Consider the following 23661-nt stretch of genomic DNA (forward strand, 5'->3'; position numbering starts at 1 on the left):
CCAAGGAAGAAATCGAAAAAAATTCAGTTTGACGTTGAAAAATGAAAGTCTCACATTCAACACTTATTATAGCCCAATAAAAAAAATTGGGATATATGTAAGAAGACATACTCCCAGCTTTGTGAAACAGTCGAAATTTAAAGAAAATTTTGGTTACGGAGGGAGAAAATTAACAATGAAGTTGCAAAGTCTTCCGAAAAAGCATAAATGGCGGGCGCGACGAAAAATACTAAAAACAAAGTGGGTAATGTATTAAGGTCTCGTTTCTTCACGAATCCCTAACGTTAGTAATGTTTACAACATCATACAAAAAATTGAGATTTCAAAAAATCATTTTTGACCATTTTGAGGCCGAATTACCTATTGTCCTGATACTTTTTCTCTGCTCTCTAATACCTATACATATATATATATCACAACTATGGCACTAAATATATTAAATTACACTTACCAAACTCAAGATCAATAGTTTGATATTCATGATGGATGGCTGATAGATCGATGATTGATTAATGGATGACAAATGATAAATGAATGAGATTTTTAATTCTATTCTGAGTTAAGTTCCTGGTATAGAAACCCTATTATGGGAACGCCTTGTCCGGCCGTACTCTAATTATTAAATGCATTCGAATTTCAAATTTCCAAATGCGGTTTTCGCCAACGTGTTTATAATTTTCTAAATACGGTACATTTCGAAGATGGGTGGCATAGGTCATAAGGTCACGACGCCGCGGTGATGACGTCAACGGTTGAAGGTGAATAATTTTTTTGTTTCAACCGCTTTCGAGTGAGGATTTCAGTAATTCACATCATTCCGATTTATGATGACCCTACGACCGTTAGATGATGACACATGTCGATTGCGACATTTATTATTATTATTTATTTAATTTGTTTCGACCGTTTTAGACATATTTTGGGGTGGGGATTTAAATAATCGACATAATTGCGCCGGTAAACGACCCCATGACCTTTTGGTGTGGGTCAAACGTCGGAATTTTGCGTGCGTAGTGTCAATCGAAAGTTGCAGTCGAATAATTCCAACCTACGCAGGGTTGAATTTCGTAGCAGGACGAAATGTGACGTGGGCGTGTGGATGTGATAAGGACACACTTCCTTGTAGCTTCGCCGTATTGCTACATTTCGTTTGCAACGGTTTATTTATTATAAAGTTAATAATAAAGTAGTGATTAAAGTTTGTCACTGACCCACTATTGAGCAAAATTGTGCTTATTCTGTACTTTTACGAATTATAAGACTATATGTGCCACAAAGAGTGATCATGCATTAAATCAATAAAACCAATTCTATAATTTGAATGATGAATAGCAAATAACTTTAAACAAAACGACAAGTTAATGAGAAAGATTTTGTTAAACGAGTCAACTGTTTGATGAGTTATCGTAATTATTATGAGCACACATTGAATATTTACATATGTTGGTATGTATGAATATATTCAATCATTATTCTGGAGATGGGGTGACAAATGTGCAAGACATTTGTGCATACGATAAATGTGTAGCCTGACAAATATGCAGCCCGATAAATTTGCAAATGATAAATGTGCAACCAATAAACCGTAGAAGTAGCTCACTCTGTCATAATGATATAGATATAACTTTGCACCCAAGGTGCGTAATGTAATAAGCCGACAATATAAATCATAATTGTTACATATTCTTGCACCAATAAAAATGCATAAAAACGGAAGAAAAATTAAAAGCGCCGGATAAGATTGCACCAGTTGTGCAGCCTTAGCGACCCAATTGCATTTCCCAATTTCGAAAACTGTATGTCAAAATTGTATTGTTATTTCTCCTGGATATTCTGCACTGTTGGTGCGTTTTGCATCCCTTCCACCAATTACTTTGCATCATTTTGTATCACCGGTGTTTAGAAGCCAACGGTGTTATTAATTTGATCAAAACTGGAACAGGGGTAGTCTAATTAGCATCAATTAGTACAAAAAATACATAATTTTGCACCAATAGTGTAGAATTAGCTGACAAAATAAATATCTAATTTTGACATAGTTTTGATTTTTCTCGCGACGCAATGAAATCGTGGTGTCAAATTTTTGTATTTATTTTTCCAATTATCCGGCAGTTTTGGTGCATTTTGCAACGATTCTCCCAATTATTTCGCATCACTTCGGATAACCGATTGTTCGATACTAACGGTGCTACTTATTCCGAAATTGTAGCCCTTTCTCAATCAACTTTCCCAATTGATTTGCACCATTTGCGTTCGGACTGTTCAATACCAATGGTGCGACTAAACAATTCTATAATGGACAAGGGGATTATTAATTAGCATCAATTGATGTAAAAAACTCGTCAACAGACAGACGGACAGACGGACGGACACGAGGAATTCAATAGCTCTCATGCTACGCAGGGCGAGCTAATAAACGTGTAGAAAATTTTCAAATAAATAGTGCAACATACCTCGATATAATTTAATCAGCAGTATTAAGTTATTGTTAATTTAATTAATATTTTGCTAAACTATATATTTACTGTGCATAAATTTTCCAACATCTTGCCTACAGCATTTCAACTTTTCATGATTTTTTCTTAAACTAGGTCTCACCTTGGCAAAAAATCGAATCTACTTGAATTTGTAAATTTAATGCCACCCTGCAGCTTCATGCAAAATTTCAATGTTGCACAACCGCTTAGTAAAACTGGTGGCGGTAACCCTACTGGGTCAACCCAGGCGACAAATATGACCTATTTCGTAAAGTTTCTATTGTATAGGCTGAAATTATGTATGTAAATGTATATAAAAATTTTAAACTTCAGTGAAATACTTCGGGATTTCTTTGTCATTTTTAATTTTGTCCCAGAGGGGTGTCACTAAATTTAACACTGCATAAATGTGGAAATTTTATGGAACTTTTATTACAAAATTGAAAGGGGTCAACCTCTTTATAATGATAATTAGTAATAATGCATTTATCGGCTGCACATTTGTCATTTGCACAAATGTCTTTGCACATTTGTCGGGCAACCATTCTGGATGATGAACATTTTGATACGAGTGTATATAGATTATACGAATGTGGCATCCGGATGACACTCACAATAGTTTGTTTTGCATGACACAAATTGTCACGCAAATTTGACTATGATTCAAATGATTCAAATTAAATTGGGGAGATTAGACTGTGCATTGGTCATCCCAGGTATGAGTACAGACTACAATATGGGAAAAACATTATGTGACCCATTATATTATAAAGACCATCCAAAAAGAATTTAAACATTTTGTACTACTTTATTTTGTAAAATTTCGACGATATGACCGGTATGCAGGTATACCTCCTTTACAAAAGTGGCCTAGAAACTGCACAAAGGTTCATACACACCATAACACACCACTGTCTCTTAAAATGCACAGTCATCAATGTCGTTTCCCCAATTCATGCTGGACATTATAATGTGGATATAAACTTATCTGAATAACCTGCGTATCTTTATTAACCAATGCATGCAATACCAAGCAAATACATCCGAATCATACAAAATACAACATTATATTACTAGCAATTCTGAAAAATTGTATTTGTTCACTAAACCTACCTTTGAATTTGATAGTTTCATTCTACGGGCATACATTTCTGCAAAACTTTGTCCAACATAATGTGATGCAGAGAGACGAACAAACCGGTTGTATATGCAAATCCTAGCTTTGCTTAAAAGATATGAAGGGTCCTTCATCAAAAGCTACTATCTATCAACCTATACGATTGTTTAGTCTATATTTTTAAACCAAGCATAGATGTGATTAATGCCTGGCACTAAAGTTGACACAACAAGGGATCACATCTTCGTGTTCGGCAATTTCCAATATCTCGACGCCGAACTCTTATGGCCTGAAGAACTCTGAATTCATGTCGACGTTATCAAACATTTTTGGTGAATGTGGAACGGGCTAACCACTCAAAAATCACTTACAATTATATGAAAATCAATAAATAGCTAACAGCGCATAAAATTAACAGTCAACAGTAATAATTATAACTTAATAAAACCTATCAGTACAGCTTAGCTTAGCCCGAACTAGGGGTGATTAGTAAACCCATGTTTGTCAGTAGTGTTCTATAAAATTATGTGCTACTATTTTGCACTAATTCTTGTACCAATCCTTCGTATTATTAATACTAGGCTCCAAGTTCTAAAAAAATATTTATTATCCATTCCCCTTGACTTCTACTTCCCAGTGGAGGTCACCCTAGTGCCCCTGGTTAATTTTTGGTTAATTTTTGTTCATATTTGACCTCATATTATTTCATGATAAAGCAAAATTTCAGCTTCTTACGGCAATTTCTAAAAATCGGTATGGGTCCCCCCATAGGGTCGCCCTAGATAAAAATTCTACCAATTTCCTGTCATATTCTTCCACTAGGACCCAAAAGCAACCTCTCCACCAAATTTCAGCTCGAAATAAAGATTTTGAAAAATCAGTATGGGTCACCCGCTAGGGTCCCTCAAGATGAAAATTTTTCCAATTTCACTTCATATTCTTTCATTAAATACCATTAGCAACCTCCGTGCAAAATTTCAGCTTTCTACGACAATTTTGAAATTTTGGTGCATAAGACCCCACCCACTCCGATGACCCCCACCGGTCAACCACATGACCGATTTGGCCCATCTTCGAACTCGTTTCCTAACTTTGTCCAATATACATATAAAATTTCAAGTCAATCGGTCAACTCGTTCGAGAGTTATCGAAAGATAGACAGACGGACGGACGGACATGACGATTACATAAGCCCTGGTTCGGGCTAAAAAGTATAACATACTGATCAAGATTTAATTAATAGCCTCAACTTATATCACCTTCACCCACGGTCACCCCGTGACTTTTTTAACCTCACTTATTTGAACCCACGGTCAACTTACATGACCTTACGGTCACTTATATGACCACACGGGCAACTTATTTGACTATACGGTCACTTATTTGACCCCACGGTCAACTTATCTAACTATACGGTCACCCACGGTCACTTATATGACCACACGGTCAACTTCTTTGACTATACAGTCACTTCTTTGACCCCACGGTCAACTTATCTAACTATACGGTCACCCACGGTCACTTATATGACCACACGGTCAACTTCTTTGACTATACAGTCACTTCTTTGACCCCACGGTCAACTTATCTAACTATACGGTCACTTATTTGACCCCACGGTCAACTTATCTAACTATACGGTCACTTATTTGACCCCACGGTCAACTTATCTAACTATACGGTCACCCACGGTCACTTATTTGACCCCACGGTCAACTTATTGGACTATACGGTCACTTATATTGAACCACGGTCAAATTTCTGTAATCCACGGCCACGGTCCGTGGCCGTATTGGCCGTGCATTTTATTATCTCCCGCAATGTAGCTACATAATGTAGGCTACATTGCATAAAATATTTACTTAAGACGCCATGCACATGCACAACAAAAACATACCCTGGTTTGCGTGCATTCATCCTTCTTCAACAAAGGAAAATTACATGCATCTGATGAATCAACGTGTTGCGTCACGCAACTTGCGTGGTAGATTCACAACATTAATGTTAAATAGTGAACAGGTGATTTGGTTGACGTCTTAATTGGGGCTACTTTTCTTTATTAATTTTCTGTCCAGCCCTTTGTGTACCTGTTAATTGGTACTATAGTGTTCTACATTTTCTGCAAATAATTCAAATAACCTTAAAGCAAACTAATGCAAACATTTCACTTTTAACGACACACTTGATCAATTCCAAATTCCTTTTCCTATCTCTTAGAATTAACATTACAGCGATACCTGTATGCTTACGGGTGCTAATTTGGTCCTAAAATGACCACGGACAAAACATCAAAGGTACATAAGTCATATTTCTGGCGTGTCGAACTAATTCAATTTAATTTAAAAATTCTGTCCAATAAATTTACAGGATCTCGAGCTAACCATTCGTCAATTGTTGAACAAACTCAGTCACTCCAATTTCGACGAGGTTTTGCAAGACTTTACGAGCATAAATGCCAATGATATCAATCACGTGGCAAGTCTCGTCGTTGACATTATGCTGAGTAAGGTGGACCGGAATCCATGGAGGGCCAGCGTATTTGCACGATTGGTAAATGCACAAAGTATGCTAATAAATTTCGGAATTTTTTTCCCACGTTAAAATCATTTCAGATATCCAAATGGCGTCGTCCTAAGTTGAGAAAAGTAATCGTGAAGCGATGCAAGGCAGAATTCCTACTATATGCCAGCATATTTGCCAATAATATGGACACGTTTAAAAGATTGGGGGATAGCTTGGAGTCCACTGATATGAGCACATTCAAGGCAATTGTTCGACTACTTGGGGAATTGTACAACTGTCACGCATTAAGCAATAAGAAAATTATGAATTGTGTCGATGTTGTTTTACGTAAGTACATACATATTTAGAATTTCAACATAATTGTTACAGTTTGTTCAGAATGATTTATACATATTTCTATGCATGAATTAAGAGAGGTACGATGATTTGAACGTGACGATCCTGTGCATCTTGATAAGGACGATTGGACGAAAGTTGGATAAGACAGTTAGAGAATTTAGCGAAGAAATGAAATTGAAGAAGGGTAAAAAACGATTGAAAAAGAAATTCATACAACGTGTCGAACACCTGTTTGAGGCCCTGGCTTCTCGAAGGAATAGTCGATCTTTGTCTTCAAGTTCAAAAACTGATCTCGAGGTTAAAAATATGTAACGATACATACATAATTCATCAAAATTAGACTTTAGCTAAAATTGAGTTGAATTTTTAGGAGATTTTGCAACTTCGAAAGAACAGTTGGAAAACGGGGGAAGTTTCAAGCACTTCAAGATCAGGAAATAACGCAAATTATGTGTATTTGGCGAGTGACCAGGTAAATTTAAGTTTCCATTTTCATATTAATCCGGATTAAATTTATAAATACGCTCTAAAATTGTCTATAATTTCAGGATGTCGAATTAACCATTCGACAAATGCTGAACAAGCTCAGCCATTCCAATTTCGACCAGGTTTTGCAAGAGTTTACAACCTATCACTACTTAAATGGCGGCGAGGTTAACCTGATAAGTCTCATCGTTGATATTATAATGAAGAAAGTGGTCAAGAAACCCACGTCGGCCGGGGTTTTTGCAAGAATGGTGCATATTTACATCTTGCGATAAGCTTCTGCAAATTATTAACTTTTTAAACTAATTTTCTTCTCTTATCAGATATCCATTAGTGATCGTTCATCCGAATTGAGAAAAAGAATCTTGGACCGATGTCAATTCGAATTCCACTCAATTGTTGCCGATGTGGATAAGATTAATGAATCGGAAGATAATTTATTAGATAACGATGGAATTTCAGAAGAATTTGACAAAACCAAGTCAGAATGTATTAAACGAAGTGGAGGTCAGATTCGACTAATTGGAGAGCTGTACAACTACGAAATACTCAGCCAAAGAACAATCATGCGGTGTGTCACCGTTCTTTCAAGTAAGTTGAGCTTCAATTTTTTTTAAATTGTGAGTGATAGTTAATTATGGAAAATTAATATAAATATTTTTGTGCATTAAGAGAGGCACGATGATGTAAGCGTGGCGATTCTTTGCGCCCTGATAACAACGATTGGTCTCAAGTTGGATAAGGCAGTCAATCAATTTAAGGAAGATAAACAAACGAGCCTAAACTTTTCAAAATTGAAGGATGACGCAGAATTCGTGCACTGGATTGAAACCCTGTTTCGAGACCTGGATGATCAACTTACTAGTGGATGTTTTTCGTCGCTAAATTCGGAAACTGCAATCGAGGTTGGTAGCTGCGACTGTAAATCTGTAAAAATTAATCCATGGTCGAAATTAAAGTATGAATATTTCTTTAGGAAATTTTGCAAGTTCGAGAGAACAATTGGAAAACTGAAGACGCTCTGACGACTTCAAAATTAAGCGATAACGTAAATTTGGACTTGGCGAATGACGTGGTAAGTTTTCAATTTGATGTGAAAAATCCGTACTAAATACATAAAAAGATAATATAGGAGCATAAAATGTTGTTAATTTTCTATTTAACAATTATTTCCTAGAAACTTGTACCTAAATTTGCCATTGTTTAATTTCAGGATTTCCCGAGACTGTGTAATAATGATTTGGAGTCGAGTAATATTCCAAAAACTTCAAGCCGAATGTCCACATCGTCAAATTCTACTTCAGATGCATTCTTCGGAGAGGGAGATGTACATGCTGCATTTTTATTGAGATTTTTGCAAATAATTGAAACCGTATTTTTTGCAGGATTTTGTATCCAAACGATTTGCAGAATTGACCGATGTCATGTCTTCCGTAAAATTGAGGGCTTACTTGGCTACAGAAAAGGAGGAGGGATTCGACCCCATGAAAGCGCAACTAGAAAACTCGAGAGATTCGATATCTTGTTGGAGAGGAAAATCCAACGTGGTAATTTTTCATGTCAAGAATTTTTCCATATTCATATTCATGGGACGTTCACGTACGCATATATGTACAGATTCGTGGGGGGGCAAATGCAGGACCTCCCCGAAGTGTTAGTTCAATCGAAAACGGCGAAATTGAAGCTTCGTTGCCATCATCGTCATCTTCTCCGCCCCAGCTCAAGTATTTATCCATGTACACAAATTACGACAGAATGCTTACACAGATGCCTCCCGAAGTCGTGGAAGATATAAACATGGAAATTTCTGCGATTATCTACCAGCGATTCAAATATTACAAAGAACGCGAGAGCTTTTCTAGGAGCCAAAACGAATTTGAAAACGACATGTTTACGTACAATAGTTGAGATACAGACTAAATTTCAAGGTTTGGAAATTTAGTGCACCACCATCAAAATACAAAGGATAGGAGTCGCGTACCTTATTTAAGTGGAACATATCTAATTTTCTGTGATATTGATTTAGGTAAATAGTCCCATGTGAAATTGCATGATACCCTTATTAAATAATATTTATGAATGAATGAATCAATATTTATTGGTATCCTTTTTGAGGCCGCTTACGGGCCCATGAAGGTACAGTCGTATACAAGCGTATGTCAAGTTAACATGAGTTCATAAAATGTTAATTGCATAAGTAATAAATGTTTAGAATTCCAGTGTAGATTTGAAAATTAAATTGAGAATTGGTGTAAGGGACCGTTCACAAATTACGTAACGCAGGAGGGAGGGGTCTAGGGCTCCAATGATATCGTGCCTACGCTACACATGTTAAAAGAGAAGGGGGTCTAGAAAATCGCAATTTTTGTGTTACGTAATTTATGGACGGCTCCTAAGATATTAAATAATATTTGTTGCATAAACTCCACCTAGCAAGATGAATTTTTTACGTAACTCGATTTCCGGTAATAGCCAAAACTCTGGCCGTAAACAATTAAACATGCATACGTACAAAAACCAAATGTGACAGTCTCCATTAATGTCCTGAATGTACATATGTACATATGAGGTAGTTTGACTCCAAGGCCACATTTACGCCCGCCCCAGGCCCCTCAAAGAAGCCAAATAACACGAAGTTGGCGATTCTACTTGATCTAAACTATTAAGAGCTGGTAATTCGGATGTTACCACTATTTAAATGCGTAAAATGCGTAAAAATATGCAAATGCACTATGCGAAATATGTCCAAATTATCACTCAAAATTTCCCGAGCACATTTCTGATGATGCATATTTTTGCATATGTATTCCAAGCTCATTCAAATGAGGTGGCACGCACAAATAATTCCACAGTATGTACACTCTAAATACATGCAATAAGTTTACATCTCCAGGTATTGATTTTTTTACGTAGTAAATAGAATGCTTTATTTCTGAGCGGTAAATAATTTTTCATTACTTCCCATCATATTTACTACCTAAGCCATAAAACTCATTATTAAGATACCGGGTAGAACCATTAAGATAATTCAGCCATAATGATAATGATATTATACCAGTTTTCAAAGAGTGTACATACCTATTTACTAGAGAAAGGCCATGCATATTTAAAAACAAGTTTTCTCTTGATTTCTCAATGAAATCGTTAAGTAATTCATGTATTTTCCAAGTTTGACAGGTAAGCCTCCTGTAAGTATCCTGCGTGGGGAGTCGTTAGCTAATTTGAGACACGTGTAGGATACACGTGTCGTGTAAGAATTCTAAAAAAGCATACATTCAGAATCAGCATTATCACATTACATATTTCGTCGGCATGTCAAATACTAAATGACCTCAGTAAGTCACCAAATTCCTTCAATTAAACTCGTTTAGCCCACAGTTCTCCATTGAAATAAATAAATTTCCGAGGAAACATAAATTCTTTATTGTATTTAAATATGCCCACCATTTTCGACTACTTGCCCCTAATCCGCGCCCAGTTTTTCATCAAGAACCTCTTTTTCTGCAACTTTATCACCTGGTCGGTTAAAAAGCATCAATTGTCCCAGTGTTTTGGGCCAATTTAAAGTACACGTTGCCCCTCATCTTCAACACGACGCAATGTGCGATCGTCCTGGCGCGAATGCGCTCACTGATTTACAACGGTCCCAAAACCGTCTTCTTCACCCAGATCATTTCATGCTGTCTCTCTCTCAGCAATATTGGCCACTGGGCGATGGGTCTGGCATGCAGGATAAAGTCGGCCGAAATCGCGGCCTACTTTAACGGAATATTGGTGACGCATGCGCAGTATGGTAAATTACCACTTCCGACCCGACGAGGAGCTAAACTCGGCCTACTACGGGACATCGTTTCGACCGGGAAACGAATGCCGGGCGATGTTGCTCGCGGTGAAATGGGTCGGTTTGCCCTCTGCATTGGGATATTCACCATGATCGTGCCGACCATCTTGTTAAACTTGTTGGTTCTCATGTTGCCCTGCGCAATGCCGCACCTGCTTCGATCTACTTTCCCAGATTGTGCGGCAGAATTCGTGTGGGACTGGGGCATGGGGAAAAATTGGGCTTGGGCGGTGACCCTGGTGGACATGTTTTCTTCGGGGTATGGAATGTGTCTAGCCTGTGTTGCGGAACCGTTCGTGTTTCATTGCGGGGTAACCTGTGTGGCGGATCATTTGAAAAGGTAGACGCTGAAGAGTTGGATGTTTAGGTAGAGGGATTTACTTGTACAGAGTAGACTAGGGTAAAGTCGGACAGAGTTTGGGGTACATTGAGACCGAATTTAGTTGAAGTGTCTTTCGCCTCGAATTCTTTCAACGAAAATTTTTTAACGCCGTATCGACTGTCCATAATTATCCATATTTCCTTGTTTAAATCTGATCATGTTTTCTCGGAGTAACTCCCTATACCTAAATTTACAACTCTGTGGCTGGCTAAATTTGAGATATGACTTGGGGATGGGAAATGAGAGAATATTGATTTTATGCTAATTTTTTTTCTTTCAGAACTCGAAATTCCCTCAACCTGCAATCAATCCTGGCTTACCGACAGGCCCAAATTCTAACCACCGCGGTCAACAATATCAACCAGGTGGGAAACCTACCCATTATGATCACCGACCTGACCTGGGTGGGCGTCACGTGTTTGTACGCCGTCATCCCGCACAATTCCAAACTCTCCGTTCCCGCCTTCCTCATCGCCATCGTTCTCGGGATTGACTGCACGGTAGTCACGTCCTTCATTCTTTACAAGGCGGGAGCAGACCTGCACCAGCTTTCGCGGGATATCCTGCAAAATTGGCGGGGTCGAAAACGTATGATGCGGGATGGCTACTTGAGAAGGATGAAGGCGTCCTGTAACGCGCTAAAAATCAGGATAGGAAGTTCAGGAAATTTCATCGAGAAGGCGACCCCACTCATCATATTTCAGTTTAGTATGGAGCAAGTAGCCAGCCTGTTGTTAATTTCGGTTAAACAAGAGAGAAATTTGCATGCGTAAAATTGGTCTCGCACATTTGGACGTATGTAATGCACCCGACCATAATAAATACTATGTACTATGTATGTAGTTACAAATATATATACTTCAGAAGTTGAAATGCTTTCATGTATTATATATTTATTACCAATTCGGTGCATCGTACATGCATATGTACATTATGTATACATGGGTAACTCGCTCAAGTTTTAATTAATTTTTGTCCAGCCTTTGTCTTAAAAGTATGTATGCATTATGCATTCATGTACTTGCATATGTATGTACATGAATATATGGTACATACATTTTTGTAAGTATTTAGGGAATATGTACATAGGAATTCATAGGATGATGCATACATGCATTATGTATGATACATAATGCATGTATGTACATACCTGTATCGGTTTATTTGCTATGAATTTACACCTGCAATAGACAATGCTTCATACTTCATATCATACAATGTAAACCGGTACATATGTTACATACGTATGACAAACAGGTGAAAATCTTACTCTCTTCGTAAATGTGTACAGGTGCTTTTTATATACATACATATGAATGTACATCTGTAAGTCTGTCATCTGTAGCTCTGCTCAATGAAAATTCTTTCATAACAAATAAATTCTTTTGTCCACAAATTATCCGACGAAACGTTTGCTCAAAGTTTAAAATTTCGGTGTTAACAGTGTCGCCAGTTTTGATACCATTTTCAATTAATAATGAGAATACCTGTAGTATTAAATTCATAGGAATAATTATGTACATCGTTGTTGAGATTTTACATACCTACATAGGTCAAATTCAAATTCAAATGTACATACATAAGTCAAATTCTCAAATAAAGTGTGTACTTACACAACGTTGTTCTTAATTCGCTAACTTAAAATGGCCACAAACGCGATGACCGAGGTAAGTACACACATACATACATGGCTAGATTTTAGTTAACTGTGGATACAATTGAATAGTTAATGTCCTAAATTTACATGAAATATGTATGTGACAATAAAAATTCTCTTTACTTAATTTCAGGATATTGAGTTAACAATTCGTAAACTGTTTAACAAACTCAAGCCCGAGACTTTCGAGCAGGTCTTGAAAGACTTTACAAACATAGAACTAAACGGAAAGGATAACTTGATCGGGTTCATCGTCGACATTGTTATGAACAAAGTGGTCACAAAGTCGAACACGATGAAGGCCGACTTATTTGCAAAATTGGTAAATACAATTTTTGCGAAATTGTAGCAACATTTTCTATCATTTTAAACCCCATTTCTTTTTTCAGATATCCAGACATGATAAATCATTCAAATTGAAAAAGGAAATCCTAGCTAGATGTCAGGCCGAATTTAAACTGGGCATTGAAAATGCGGAAGAAATTAAAATGTCGGAACATAATTTGAAAGTATTTCAAGACGTGGATGACCTGACAGCAGAATTGGACAGATTCAAGTTCAAATCTATTAAATGCAGTGTAGCAAATGTTCAACTAATTGGAGAATTTTATAACTACGATGTGGCCGGAACTGGAGCAATAATGGAGTGCGTGGACGCTCTATTAAGTAAGTTTCCATTAGTAATTGCTTAATTAAGAGCATACTCGACACAGTTAATTGAAGAGAATGAGGCAATTCACGTAACCATTAGTAACATTGCAAATTTTGCAAAATAATTTTACAAAATGTTGCGAACTAAAAAGACGCCTCTCTTGATTTCATTAAGCTTGCAAAAATTTGTAAGCGAGAAAGCTAGAAAATTTTTCTGAGATATATTTAGAAAATTTTTGTAAAAGCTTGTAAGTTTACAGAATTTACGGAGTTTACAAGGTTACCCAGGACTGCGAAAAATGCCTCAATTATTAAATGCATTTTATGAATCTGAAGTTAGGAACGATGAAGTAAGCGTGACAATCCTTTGCGCCCTGATGAAGACGATTGGGCCCAAGTTGTACGCGATAATGGAATTGTTGAAGAAGGATGAAGAAAAACCGACCAAAGTAAATTTGCCAAAGATGAAAGAAGATGCAAAATTCTTAACTTGGGTTGCAAAAGTGTTTGCAAACCTTCATACTCGAAGTTATAGTGGGTGGTATTTGTCTTTAAGTTCGGAAGCTGCGGTTGAGGTCAGTATTAAACTCGAAAAGTGTGAGATACCGTGTTTGATCAAAATTTTGTTTAATTTTTAAGGAAATTTTGAAACTTCAAGAGAAAAAATGGAAAACAGAAGAAATTATAAGTACTCCTCCGGTAATAACAGCTCAAATGCCGGTAGTAAATTCGACGATACCCAACAATGGTGCGGTAAGTGCTCAAAATTAATATGACATTGCTGTACAAAAAATAAGTTAAATTGACGAAATATTTTCTAGGATTTTTTGCCAATCTTAAAGCAACGAAAGATTGATGCCGATGTCGTCAAATTTCTAACACAACTAAATTCCATCAATGCTCCACAAATAGCTCAACAATTTTCCAGTCAACCTATGGATTGGTATACTGAACGAATCGTTTCCATAATTTACACCATGTTCGACATGAGCGTTGATTCGTTAAGAAAAAAGTCATACCCAAAATCATGTGCAAATTTGGTGAGAAAATTGTTAGAAATGTACATATGCAAATATATTTCACGAGCATGGAATATAAACATGACTCTTTTTCATTGCCAGGTTCAAATTTTGTGTTGCCAATCTTACCGAGCATCAAGAATTTTTCGAAAAAGTCTTACACCATTATGTCAGATGGAGATAAAACACCACAAATCTTACGCAATTTGGTTGAAGAGTAGAGAGGACAACTTAATAAACCAGCAGTCTTCCGATCATCTACTCCGCGAGCAACTTGAAGATACAATTTCGCTTGGAAGGAAACGATTCCGTGGAAATGTAATGTTCATCGGAGAGTTATTTAACCTCGGAATTTTAACGTATCTATTTGTCAAAGATACAGTGGAAGAACTGATGAGTGAGAAAAATTTGTGCATGTGAACATTAAGGCAATTCACGAAGTCTTTGGTAACATCCTATTGTCTTTGTGCATGCATACCTAGGTGCAAAATTAAAAATTCCGTTAATTTAGAAACTTTTATAAAATTTTAAAAATATTTCCAGGGAAAAAAATAAGCTTACCAATTCTTGCAGACTTACTCAGATTAAAGGAGCATTTTTATTTCGCAAAAGTTGTACCTACTGCGAGACTGCGTGAATTGTGTAACCGTCTTAATTATGACCTGTTTATTCTTTTAAGGTTCGAGGGATGATGGAAACCTGGAAAGTCTTTGCATGCTGTTGAAAACTACGGGGGAGAAAATGCACAAAACAAGTGCAAAATGCACGCCAAAAATGTTTAAATCGATGGCGATTTTGGCGAATAGCGGTCAAGTATCGGTCGCCATGAAGACTGTGATAATGGTTTGTGCACTTATTTTTACCCGACTTTATATATATAAATATAAATTGAGTAAATAGAGGTCTCTATTAGAGGATGACCCGACAATCGGGTAAAATTTGTTCAACGTTGGTAACATTTTACCCAATTTTTGTGTCATCCTCTACTTTATTCAGACTTACATAAATTTTACGCAACTTCATTAAGAATATGTATATAAGTGTGTCTATCTTGATCTAGAAATTGGGCGGTACTATATATAAAATTTCTCTATTTCAGGATGTGGTAAATCTAAGTGCCAAAAACTGGGAATCAACAAGTAACATTTCAAAAAGTCCAAGCGTAATATCCATATCGTCTAGTTCTACTTCGGGAGTGTTACTGCAAAACGTTTGTCATTTTGTATTTAGTTTTTGATCGAAATTTGTAAATAATGAGGAATATTTTTTAGGATGTCACGAAAGAACTTGGAAAATTAACCTTGGCCATGTCTTCAATGTCAGTTTCAAAACCTAGTCCTGTTCTAGAAAATAAAGAGAAGGAGTTTGAATTAATCAGAACTCAACTAGAAAAATCGGTAGATATGATGTCATCTTCAAATGGGGAATCCAATATGGTAATTTTTGTTAATGGATAAAATCCGCGTTTTGGATTTATCTCGGTCTATTCGTGGTTCGCTACAACACCAAAAATATTTTTCCATTTTGAAAATTAAATGTTTTCTGGATTCTAAATTAGGTAAACTATCCGAAATCCAGAATAGTGTTAACTTGATAAAGTAAAGTTTATCTAATTTATAATTTAGCGACATTTATTTTTTCAAAAGGGTAACATTATTTTTCAGAATGAACAGTGTAATGATCTTCATGCGTAACTAACGTTTTTTCTGCAGATTCAAGGAGTAACTAGTGGAGCTTCGGGAACTTCCCGAAGTGTAAATTCGATCGAAAATAATAGAAAAATTGAAGTTTCCTTCCCACCATCGTGTCCACCTCAACCTCAGCTCAAATATTTATCGATGTACACAAATTACGACAGAATGCTGAAGCAGATGCCTCCCGACGTCGTGGAAGATATAAACATGGAAATTTCTACGATTATCTACCAGCGATTCAAACATCAAAAAGAGCTCGAGAGCTTTTTTTCAGCTGACCAAAATGACTTTGAAAATGATATGTTCACAATTATTTAAATCTATTGTGCACGAGAAACCGGGTACACGAATGTAAATGCAACCTTATTCGTCTTGTGCTTAACATTATGTTAATAACCGTGCTAAATTTCGTGTGATATTGACTGCCTTACATAAATAAATCGTTACCCTTAAATTTTTAATTCACAGGAACACATATATACAGTCAAGAGCAAAACTTTACGACATATGGAAGAGACTTTTGGGACATGTTATTCAAATGGGGAATTAAAGGCCGTAAAGTTTTGCACCGCGTACCTTTCCGAATAATTTTTTTAACGCTGTGATATAATTTTTATTGAATAAAGCGTGCAAAAGTAGGGGGTGACGTGGTAAATTATTTTTGTCGCCGAATTTTTTTCAAGGAACTACAAAGAATTGAAAGAATTAATTTTGGAAGAGACTTTTGGGACAGCCATAAGCACAATGTGTTGTCCCAAAAGTCTCTTCCAAAATTAATTCTTTCAATTCCTTGTAGTTCCTTGAAAAAAATTCGGCGACAAAAATAATCTACCACGTCACCCCCTACTTTTGCACGCTTTATTCAATAAAATTATATCACAGCGTTAAAAAAATTATTCGGAAAGGTACGCGGTGCAAAACTTTACGGCCTTTAATTCCCCATTTGAATAACATGTCCCAAAAGTCTCTTCCATATGTCGTAAAGTTTTGCTCTTGACTGTACTTCGTGCGTTTTTTAATCTAAATCTTTCATTTTACCTCCATCCACAATAAAGTAAATATATATTTTGCTAATATTTTAAATTAAAACATTATTTACATGTCTCATCTTTCTCTTTGAACAATCTATTTGTCTGCATATATGTGCATGTATCTATGTATCTGCAACAAGCTGGCGAAATGTCGAGTGGCGATGACATAACATATATGTATGTATTCCAAATGCTATGCATAATGTATCTAATATAAACCAATATAATTGTCTGGTCATCAAATTTTTAAAATTTAATTTTTGTTTTTTTGCGAAACTTTTTCTTTGCATCAATATGTATATACATACCTACGTATTTATTTAAATGTTTTTTAAAACATAAAAAGCTGTATGCAATTCGACTGCTCCAAATGCTTACTTTGGATGTGTGTCGCATTTCATTGAAGTTGTAACGTTTTTCTGAGGTGAGGAAAGTAACCAAGGGCTACCCTCACGACAGAAAAGCACATGGTTACGGCGAAGCCAAGGTATGCTTTCAAGACAGGGTCCTAAAACTTCTGTCAACGCTACAGCTTGAACGGTTGAATTTAGTGAAAAATTGTTGAAACAAAAAAATCAGACAATTACAAAATCTAGTGTCTTTTCATCTTTCTCGTTACAAAAGTCTAATATTACAAGAATTTTAGCACCTTGGAAAATTTAAAATGAACCCCAAATTCAATTTTGCCATGCAATGATCATGCCAGTAGCTGATTTTAGCGTGCGGGCATCAGGGTTTCGTTTTTCCCGTCAAAAACGATTTTTTACCACGGCAGGTGGGAAAAAGTGGTAAAAACCGGGAAAAACGGTTTTTACCGTCCAAAATGGGAAATATGGCTGCCCATGTATTTAGTTATGGGGAAAGCTATCTTCTTTAATAATCAATATTTCCGGAATTGGACTTCATATTCGTCATCTCCACGAATTTCTGAAAATTTTGATATGTAATACGGGCACTTTTGATCAGTTATAATTATTTTTCCAATTTTCCCATATGAATACATGTTAATTTTAGAGATTGTTCGAATTCAACCGTATTACCAACTAATTTTCTCAGAATTCGATGGAGAATACGAATATGAAGTCAAATTTTGAAAATCTCAAGTTTTAAAGAAGTTGTTTCGGATTGCCCCAAAACCAGAGTTTTTCCCATTTCTTCCATTTTTCCCATTTCCCACCCATTTTGGGTGGGTGGTAAAAATGCCTTTTTCCCACTTTTTCCCGCTGCCCTGGTCAATTTGGTTTTTACCAATCGAAACCCTGGCGGGCATTGATTGCGCATCATTTAAGATACGTTCGAGAAAAATCGGTTGAAAAATGAGAAAGTTTTGGTGGTGGTATCTGCAGCCACTTACGCTGCTTAAAAGACTTTTCATAACTGCACCTAGCTGGTTGCTATTGGTACCCAATAAAAAAATTCCCACCCAAAAACCAGAAAATAAAACTACATTTAAAAAACAGCATTCTTCGGTGAGGGTGCGACTAAAAACTTTAAAACAAGAGTATTGAGCAAATTTTAAAATTTAATATTACCAACTTTTGCCTCACCGTGGGCCCAAATTGATTTTGTATTTAAGTAAATGCTCACGGTGAGGCAAAAGTTGGTAATATTAAATTTTAAAATTTGCTCAATACTCTTGTTTTAAAGTTTTTAGTCGCACCCTCACCGAAGAATGCTGTTTTTTAAATGTAGTTTTATTACATACATACACAGATACTTATCGGCGAGCTCATCTCAGCATGACGATAAATATTCTCTAACAATCGTGTAAGCAGCTAATTAATAGTCACACCTACAAGGTACACAAATTACACAAAGTGTGTCCTCATTATTCTTCAAGTCTAAATATTTCATCAGTTTGATGGGCTTAATTCTTCGATTTAACATTACATGCAATCTATGCGAATTACAAAAAATACTTGGACAAAACATATTTTCCCCGATTCTTTCACTTTCTCCAAATCGACTCGATCATGCTTCCTACATTTTACCATTTTTTCCATTTTCCCTAAACTTTCACCCGGACATGGAGCGTGCCAAAAACCAACTGCACAAAAATCAACTACAAATCAATTGCATACCTTCCGTTTCCCTCTGGTATTTCCGAGTCTCACAATTTTTCGGATTTTTCCCCCTTTCCATAAACCCCTCCAAAATTTCGGAACCATATATTGAAATATTTTCCTTGTCCCCGATTTTCCGTACTTTACCCTCAATCTATATCCTAATTTTAATCGGGCTCGCAATATTTCCATTCTTCGTAGTGGAAGCAGACATTTCCCGATTTGAAATTTTTTCAAACTCTTTCCACTCCGTGGGACGAGATTCTTTCCGCATCATAAATTTTTTGGGGGTAACGTTCGGAAATTTATCGCCAATGTTGGCAAGAGTCGATGTGCTGTTTCAGCGCGGAAAATTTGTCCAATTTTGGCATAATTTTACTCAAATGTGGGATCAATTTGAGTCCAGAGGAATCACAAATTCGGAAAGATTGGAAATTTATTTAAGGAGAAGGCTTATCGGTCACGTAATTGTGAATGGATTTTGTGCCGTGTTAGCAATTTTCGGTGCGATCCGGTACGGCGGATGGGATGGAAATTTCGAAAATATTTCGGTCACAAGTGTGCTACTTGTTGGCCTGGATGTCGTGCAAAATTTTACCGCTGTGGGGCAAGCATTTGGGTTGACGCTGCTCATATTTTTCACTCAAGTTTATAACCATTGTTTGGACGGGATATTGGACAAAGTAGGAAAATTAAATGTTCCCGAATTTGTGAACCTTTATAAACTCCTGGACGACCAAGTGGTCGAATTTAATGACGTTTTTAATCAGAAAATAATCCTGGAAGTTTTTTATAACATGGTTCTCCTCCTGTTTTTTGGATATTTTACGATTCTGTTTTATAAAATGGGAGAAATTATGTATGTCTTGTTTAACCTTTATAATGTGGTCGTGTTGTTCGTGTGGTTTTTCTGGTTGGGGAAATTGTGTGGCGATATTACGGTGAAAAGTGGGCGGATCGGGAAATTTTTGATGTATCAGAGTTGCTTAAGGAGTGGAGATTATCATGGATTTGGGAATTGTTGTGGTGGGGACAAGGTAAGGAAAAAAAATGAGTGTAAATTTTTTGGTGGATAAAATAAGGGAACGCCCATTTATTAAAATGCAAATAGGAGTGAGTAAGATAAGCGATCCAAAACCGAGCACGCACAATTTTAATTACGTTATTTATGGACGTCCCTTAAACGAATTTTAAAATTATTTTTTTTAAATTTTATTCCTATTTTAGATTAAATTGTTGGCCGCATCGATACAAAATGGTCCCTTGGTTGTGGAATGCTGCTTGTTTGAAGTCAATCTAAAATTGCTGGTTTCGGTAAGAGAAAAATTTGTGGTGATTTATAGTAATTCATAAATTGATTGAAATGGATGCTCTTGAATTTTCAGGTTGTTGCAACAGTTACAATGTATCTTATCATAATTGTACAATTTTTGTTGGTGGATATTTCGCAGTGAATAATGCAAGGAAAAATAAAGTGTTTTAAATTTCGATTGAAGATCTACAATGATACTTAAAGTATCATGCTTTACCCAAGTTAGACGATTTTGAGTAAAAAAGAATGGGGTCTCTTTATGGATATATGTATAACTAAATACGCAAATTTTAAGCTGTCTTGCAATAAAGTCGTTGGAGTGCGAAAAACAATATTTCAGTGATCACATCCAAAATGTGTGCAGAATAAATCGAAAATTTGTTGGCCAAGTTGCTATTATTAATTTGGCCGTAAATGCATAATATGCAGCCGGAGTATATTTTGTTACCTACATAAGACAATCATATATGTAATTAGCTTTCCTTTCATGTGGTTTATCTGCATACAAATTCAAATGCGTAGATACAAATTCATGTTTTCTGCACATTAAAAACGTTGTATGTAATCACTGCTATTAAACCAGATCTAAAGAGATGAAAGGTAATTATTGATGGGATGAGATGAAGATGAGTTTACACATGAACCATTTTTTGCCCCACCCACCCACACACACAATGTCCAAATTTGAGTCGCAGATTACATGCAAGCATGTATCAACAACAAGATCTTCCAAATCTTGTGTAATACAAATAGAAGCTTTTCTCTATACACGATAAACGCATATGTACGTATGTATGTATGTGTCATTTAAAATGCATTATGTTTAAACAACTTTGCCACTTATCCTTAAAGTAACAAAGTAAGTTTCCGTTTTGCAAGAAATGTTGTTCTTAAGTTGGACTTGGCTGTAAGGGTTAAATTCATATTTATTGATTTATTCTTCGTATTCAATGGTAAAGAACTTGTTAGACATTGTGATCACTATAATATACGCTATACAAATTTATAGTCAATATGTGAAGGATTGACCTTGACCTCTCTCAAATTTAGCACATGCTTTATGCGCGGTCTCCTATTTTATTTTAATACTGTATTATTTACAGAATATGTTGATCTTTGTCTTGGAGAAGCATATTAAACTTATTTAACAGTCTCATGCTTGATCCTGTCCTCGTAGACGTTAACTCCCATTGCGTTCATCGGACTCCAATCAACTTTTCGGATGGGGACGAATAATCCATATTTTTGCTGGCAGCGGAAATATCTATTAAAAAATAAGCATGTATTTGTCAAATGAGTAATTAGAAAAATTGGCGACAAGGTTTGTCCTCACTCTTGTCCTTCCACACTGCCATCATTCTTTCCCTGTGGATAAAACAGCTCCACGCCGGCCCAACATCCTGAAATAATTGATCTCAAATTATGCAATTTTAATTCTAATTAAAAATTAATGAGGCAATTCACGCAGTTTTTTGTACCTCTTAAAATCCGTACGTTTTGTAAAACTATTTTATATTTACAAACATTGCAAATTAAAAAGAATCCCTTGATCGGAGTAAGTTTATCAAAATCTGTGAGCTAATCTTCGTCACAAATATTCGTAACATTTTGTTCACGTTTGTATGATAAGTTGGCAGAATTTACGGATTTTACAAAGTTACTAAGAAATTTTACCTTGTGCAAATTTCACGTCTCCAACGTATCGCAAAATCCCTGTTTTCGCCTCACCAACCTGACTCCGAACAATGACACGATTTCCAACTTTGGGATGAGTATCAGGAGGAAATATATTCGGGCTTCCCTCCCGACTTGACTGCGGCGATGGCGTTCTTCGGAACATGTTGAAATTTAATGGTCGATACCTCCTCCTGCACAAATGGTAAATATTTCTCTGATGTGGTGGAAAGTGTAGCTAATCGATTAAATACGACGCTGATTTGATTTTAAAATGTCATCATATTCACCTTTCTACCCACACGGGTAGAAATGTTTAAAGCACGGGTGGGATGTCCATGCTTTTGACGGGGAGAGTGAATAATGTGCAATTTTTTGTGGGTGAAAGCCTTAATTGGACATTAAGGTAAAAAATCTGGCTAATAAATGTCGATAATTATTGAGTGGTTACATTACATGAATGGTTGAGTTGAGACAGGTATTTATTCAGTGAGCCAATCGGTGTGGGTTTAGCGTGCATGGTTTTAAGATCAGTTTAAGTAAGTTATGTAATTTTGGGTGGTATTCGTAACTGCATGACTTGATCGCATCCTTGATTAATTGTGGACCTTGGGGGTCGTGCATGAAGCACATGATTAAGCATATGGTTAAGATCTTATCCTGTATGGAAAATATTCATTGCTCAACGGATACTCATATACCATTAAGCATTCTTAGATACTTTATCGCTCAAATCCTTTATGCATCGCCGCTTGGATATTGTTTTCTTACAAAGAATAACAATGCTGGGTGGGCAGCTAAATTATTTTTAATTATCACGCTGAATAATTAATGCAGGATTTAGTAAAACATTAAATTCATGCATAAAATTAAATTGTTAGCCTTGTAACCCATTCAAATGCGCAATTTTAAGGTGGTAGATATGTGTGCATGTATGTATATTTAAATCATAGATCGTGCATATTGCTCATAAAGATTTATTAATAGTCACTTGGTACAAATGCATCCTATTGATCTCTTGTTAATTTTAGCATGATTCGCATTTACGTATTTGTTCCAGGGGAACATGTATACATGTATGTACATATACATGTATATATATGTGGGTCAAAATTATTTCTAAAAATGAATAAGTATGTAGGTACAAGTTTAACGATTAAATGGCATGAAAATACTATCTAAAGCGATCTAATACAGGCTCATTCCATCATCATTCGTGTACACGAATGATGATATAATATACATATTACAGAGGGTGTCCCATTTATCTGTGCGATGATTGAGCAATTTGTCTAACTTATAACCAGACATTTTTTAAATGGAAGACTTGCTGGATATAACGGCCCTTGTTCTTAGCTTTAATGATAAATCTAAATCGCTTTTTACCCGATAAAA

General features: G+C 36.1%; 4 protein-coding genes across 5 annotated transcripts; 3 read left to right on the plus strand and 1 right to left on the minus strand.

Annotated features, from left to right (window-relative positions):
• Positions 1-5579: 5579 nt before the first annotated feature.
• On the plus strand, positions 5580-9181 carry LOC110849863. Its single transcript, XM_022097327.2, has 12 exons — positions 5580-5888; positions 5962-6144; positions 6207-6444; positions 6530-6753; positions 6827-6928; positions 7005-7193; positions 7266-7533; positions 7615-7847; positions 7919-8017; positions 8156-8269; positions 8328-8489; positions 8560-9181. Exons 1-12 carry the CDS (start codon positions 5865-5867, stop codon positions 8848-8850), a joined length of 2127 nt encoding a protein of 708 aa, XP_021953019.1. The 5' UTR covers positions 5580-5864; the 3' UTR covers positions 8851-9181.
• A 3295-nt stretch (positions 9182-12476) lies between these two features.
• LOC110849671 lies at positions 12477-16657 on the plus strand. 2 transcript variants are annotated; one of them, XM_035851931.1, is made up of 11 exons: positions 12477-12832; positions 12956-13144; positions 13212-13488; positions 13810-14048; positions 14113-14226; positions 14295-14513; positions 14595-14889; positions 15172-15335; positions 15592-15702; positions 15764-15984; positions 16205-16329. In XM_035851931.1, the coding sequence occupies exons 1-10, from the start codon at positions 12809-12811 to the stop codon at positions 15947-15949; spliced, it is 1818 nt and encodes a 605-aa protein (XP_035707824.1). In that variant the 5' UTR covers positions 12477-12808; the 3' UTR covers positions 15950-15984; positions 16205-16329. The 2 variants fall into 2 exon arrangements, with proteins under 2 accessions (XP_035707824.1, XP_021952795.1); XM_022097103.2 differs by having other exon boundaries at positions 12480-12832; positions 15764-15928; positions 16205-16657.
• A 2355-nt stretch (positions 16658-19012) lies between these two features.
• On the plus strand, positions 19013-20897 carry LOC118435713. Its single transcript, XM_035852109.1, has 3 exons — positions 19013-20317; positions 20508-20594; positions 20666-20897. The coding sequence occupies exons 1-3, from the start codon at positions 19079-19081 to the stop codon at positions 20732-20734; spliced, it is 1395 nt and encodes a 464-aa protein (XP_035708002.1). The 5' UTR covers positions 19013-19078; the 3' UTR covers positions 20735-20897.
• Positions 20898-21498: 601 nt separating this feature from the next.
• On the minus strand, positions 21499-22505 carry LOC110849999 (CAP-Gly domain-containing linker protein 4). The gene is made up of 3 exons (XM_022097487.2): positions 22267-22505; positions 21926-21992; positions 21499-21856 (listed from the first exon to the last, which is right to left on the minus strand). The coding sequence occupies exons 1-3, from the start codon at positions 22430-22432 to the stop codon at positions 21733-21735; spliced, it is 357 nt and encodes a 118-aa protein (XP_021953179.1). The 5' UTR covers positions 22433-22505; the 3' UTR covers positions 21499-21732.
• Between the last annotated feature and the right edge of the window lie 1156 nt (positions 22506-23661).

This window comes from Folsomia candida, unplaced genomic scaffold (assembly GCF_002217175.1).
Source record: "Folsomia candida strain VU population unplaced genomic scaffold, ASM221717v1 Fcan01_Sc005, whole genome shotgun sequence".
NCBI lineage: Eukaryota > Metazoa > Arthropoda > Collembola > Entomobryomorpha > Isotomidae > Folsomia > Folsomia candida.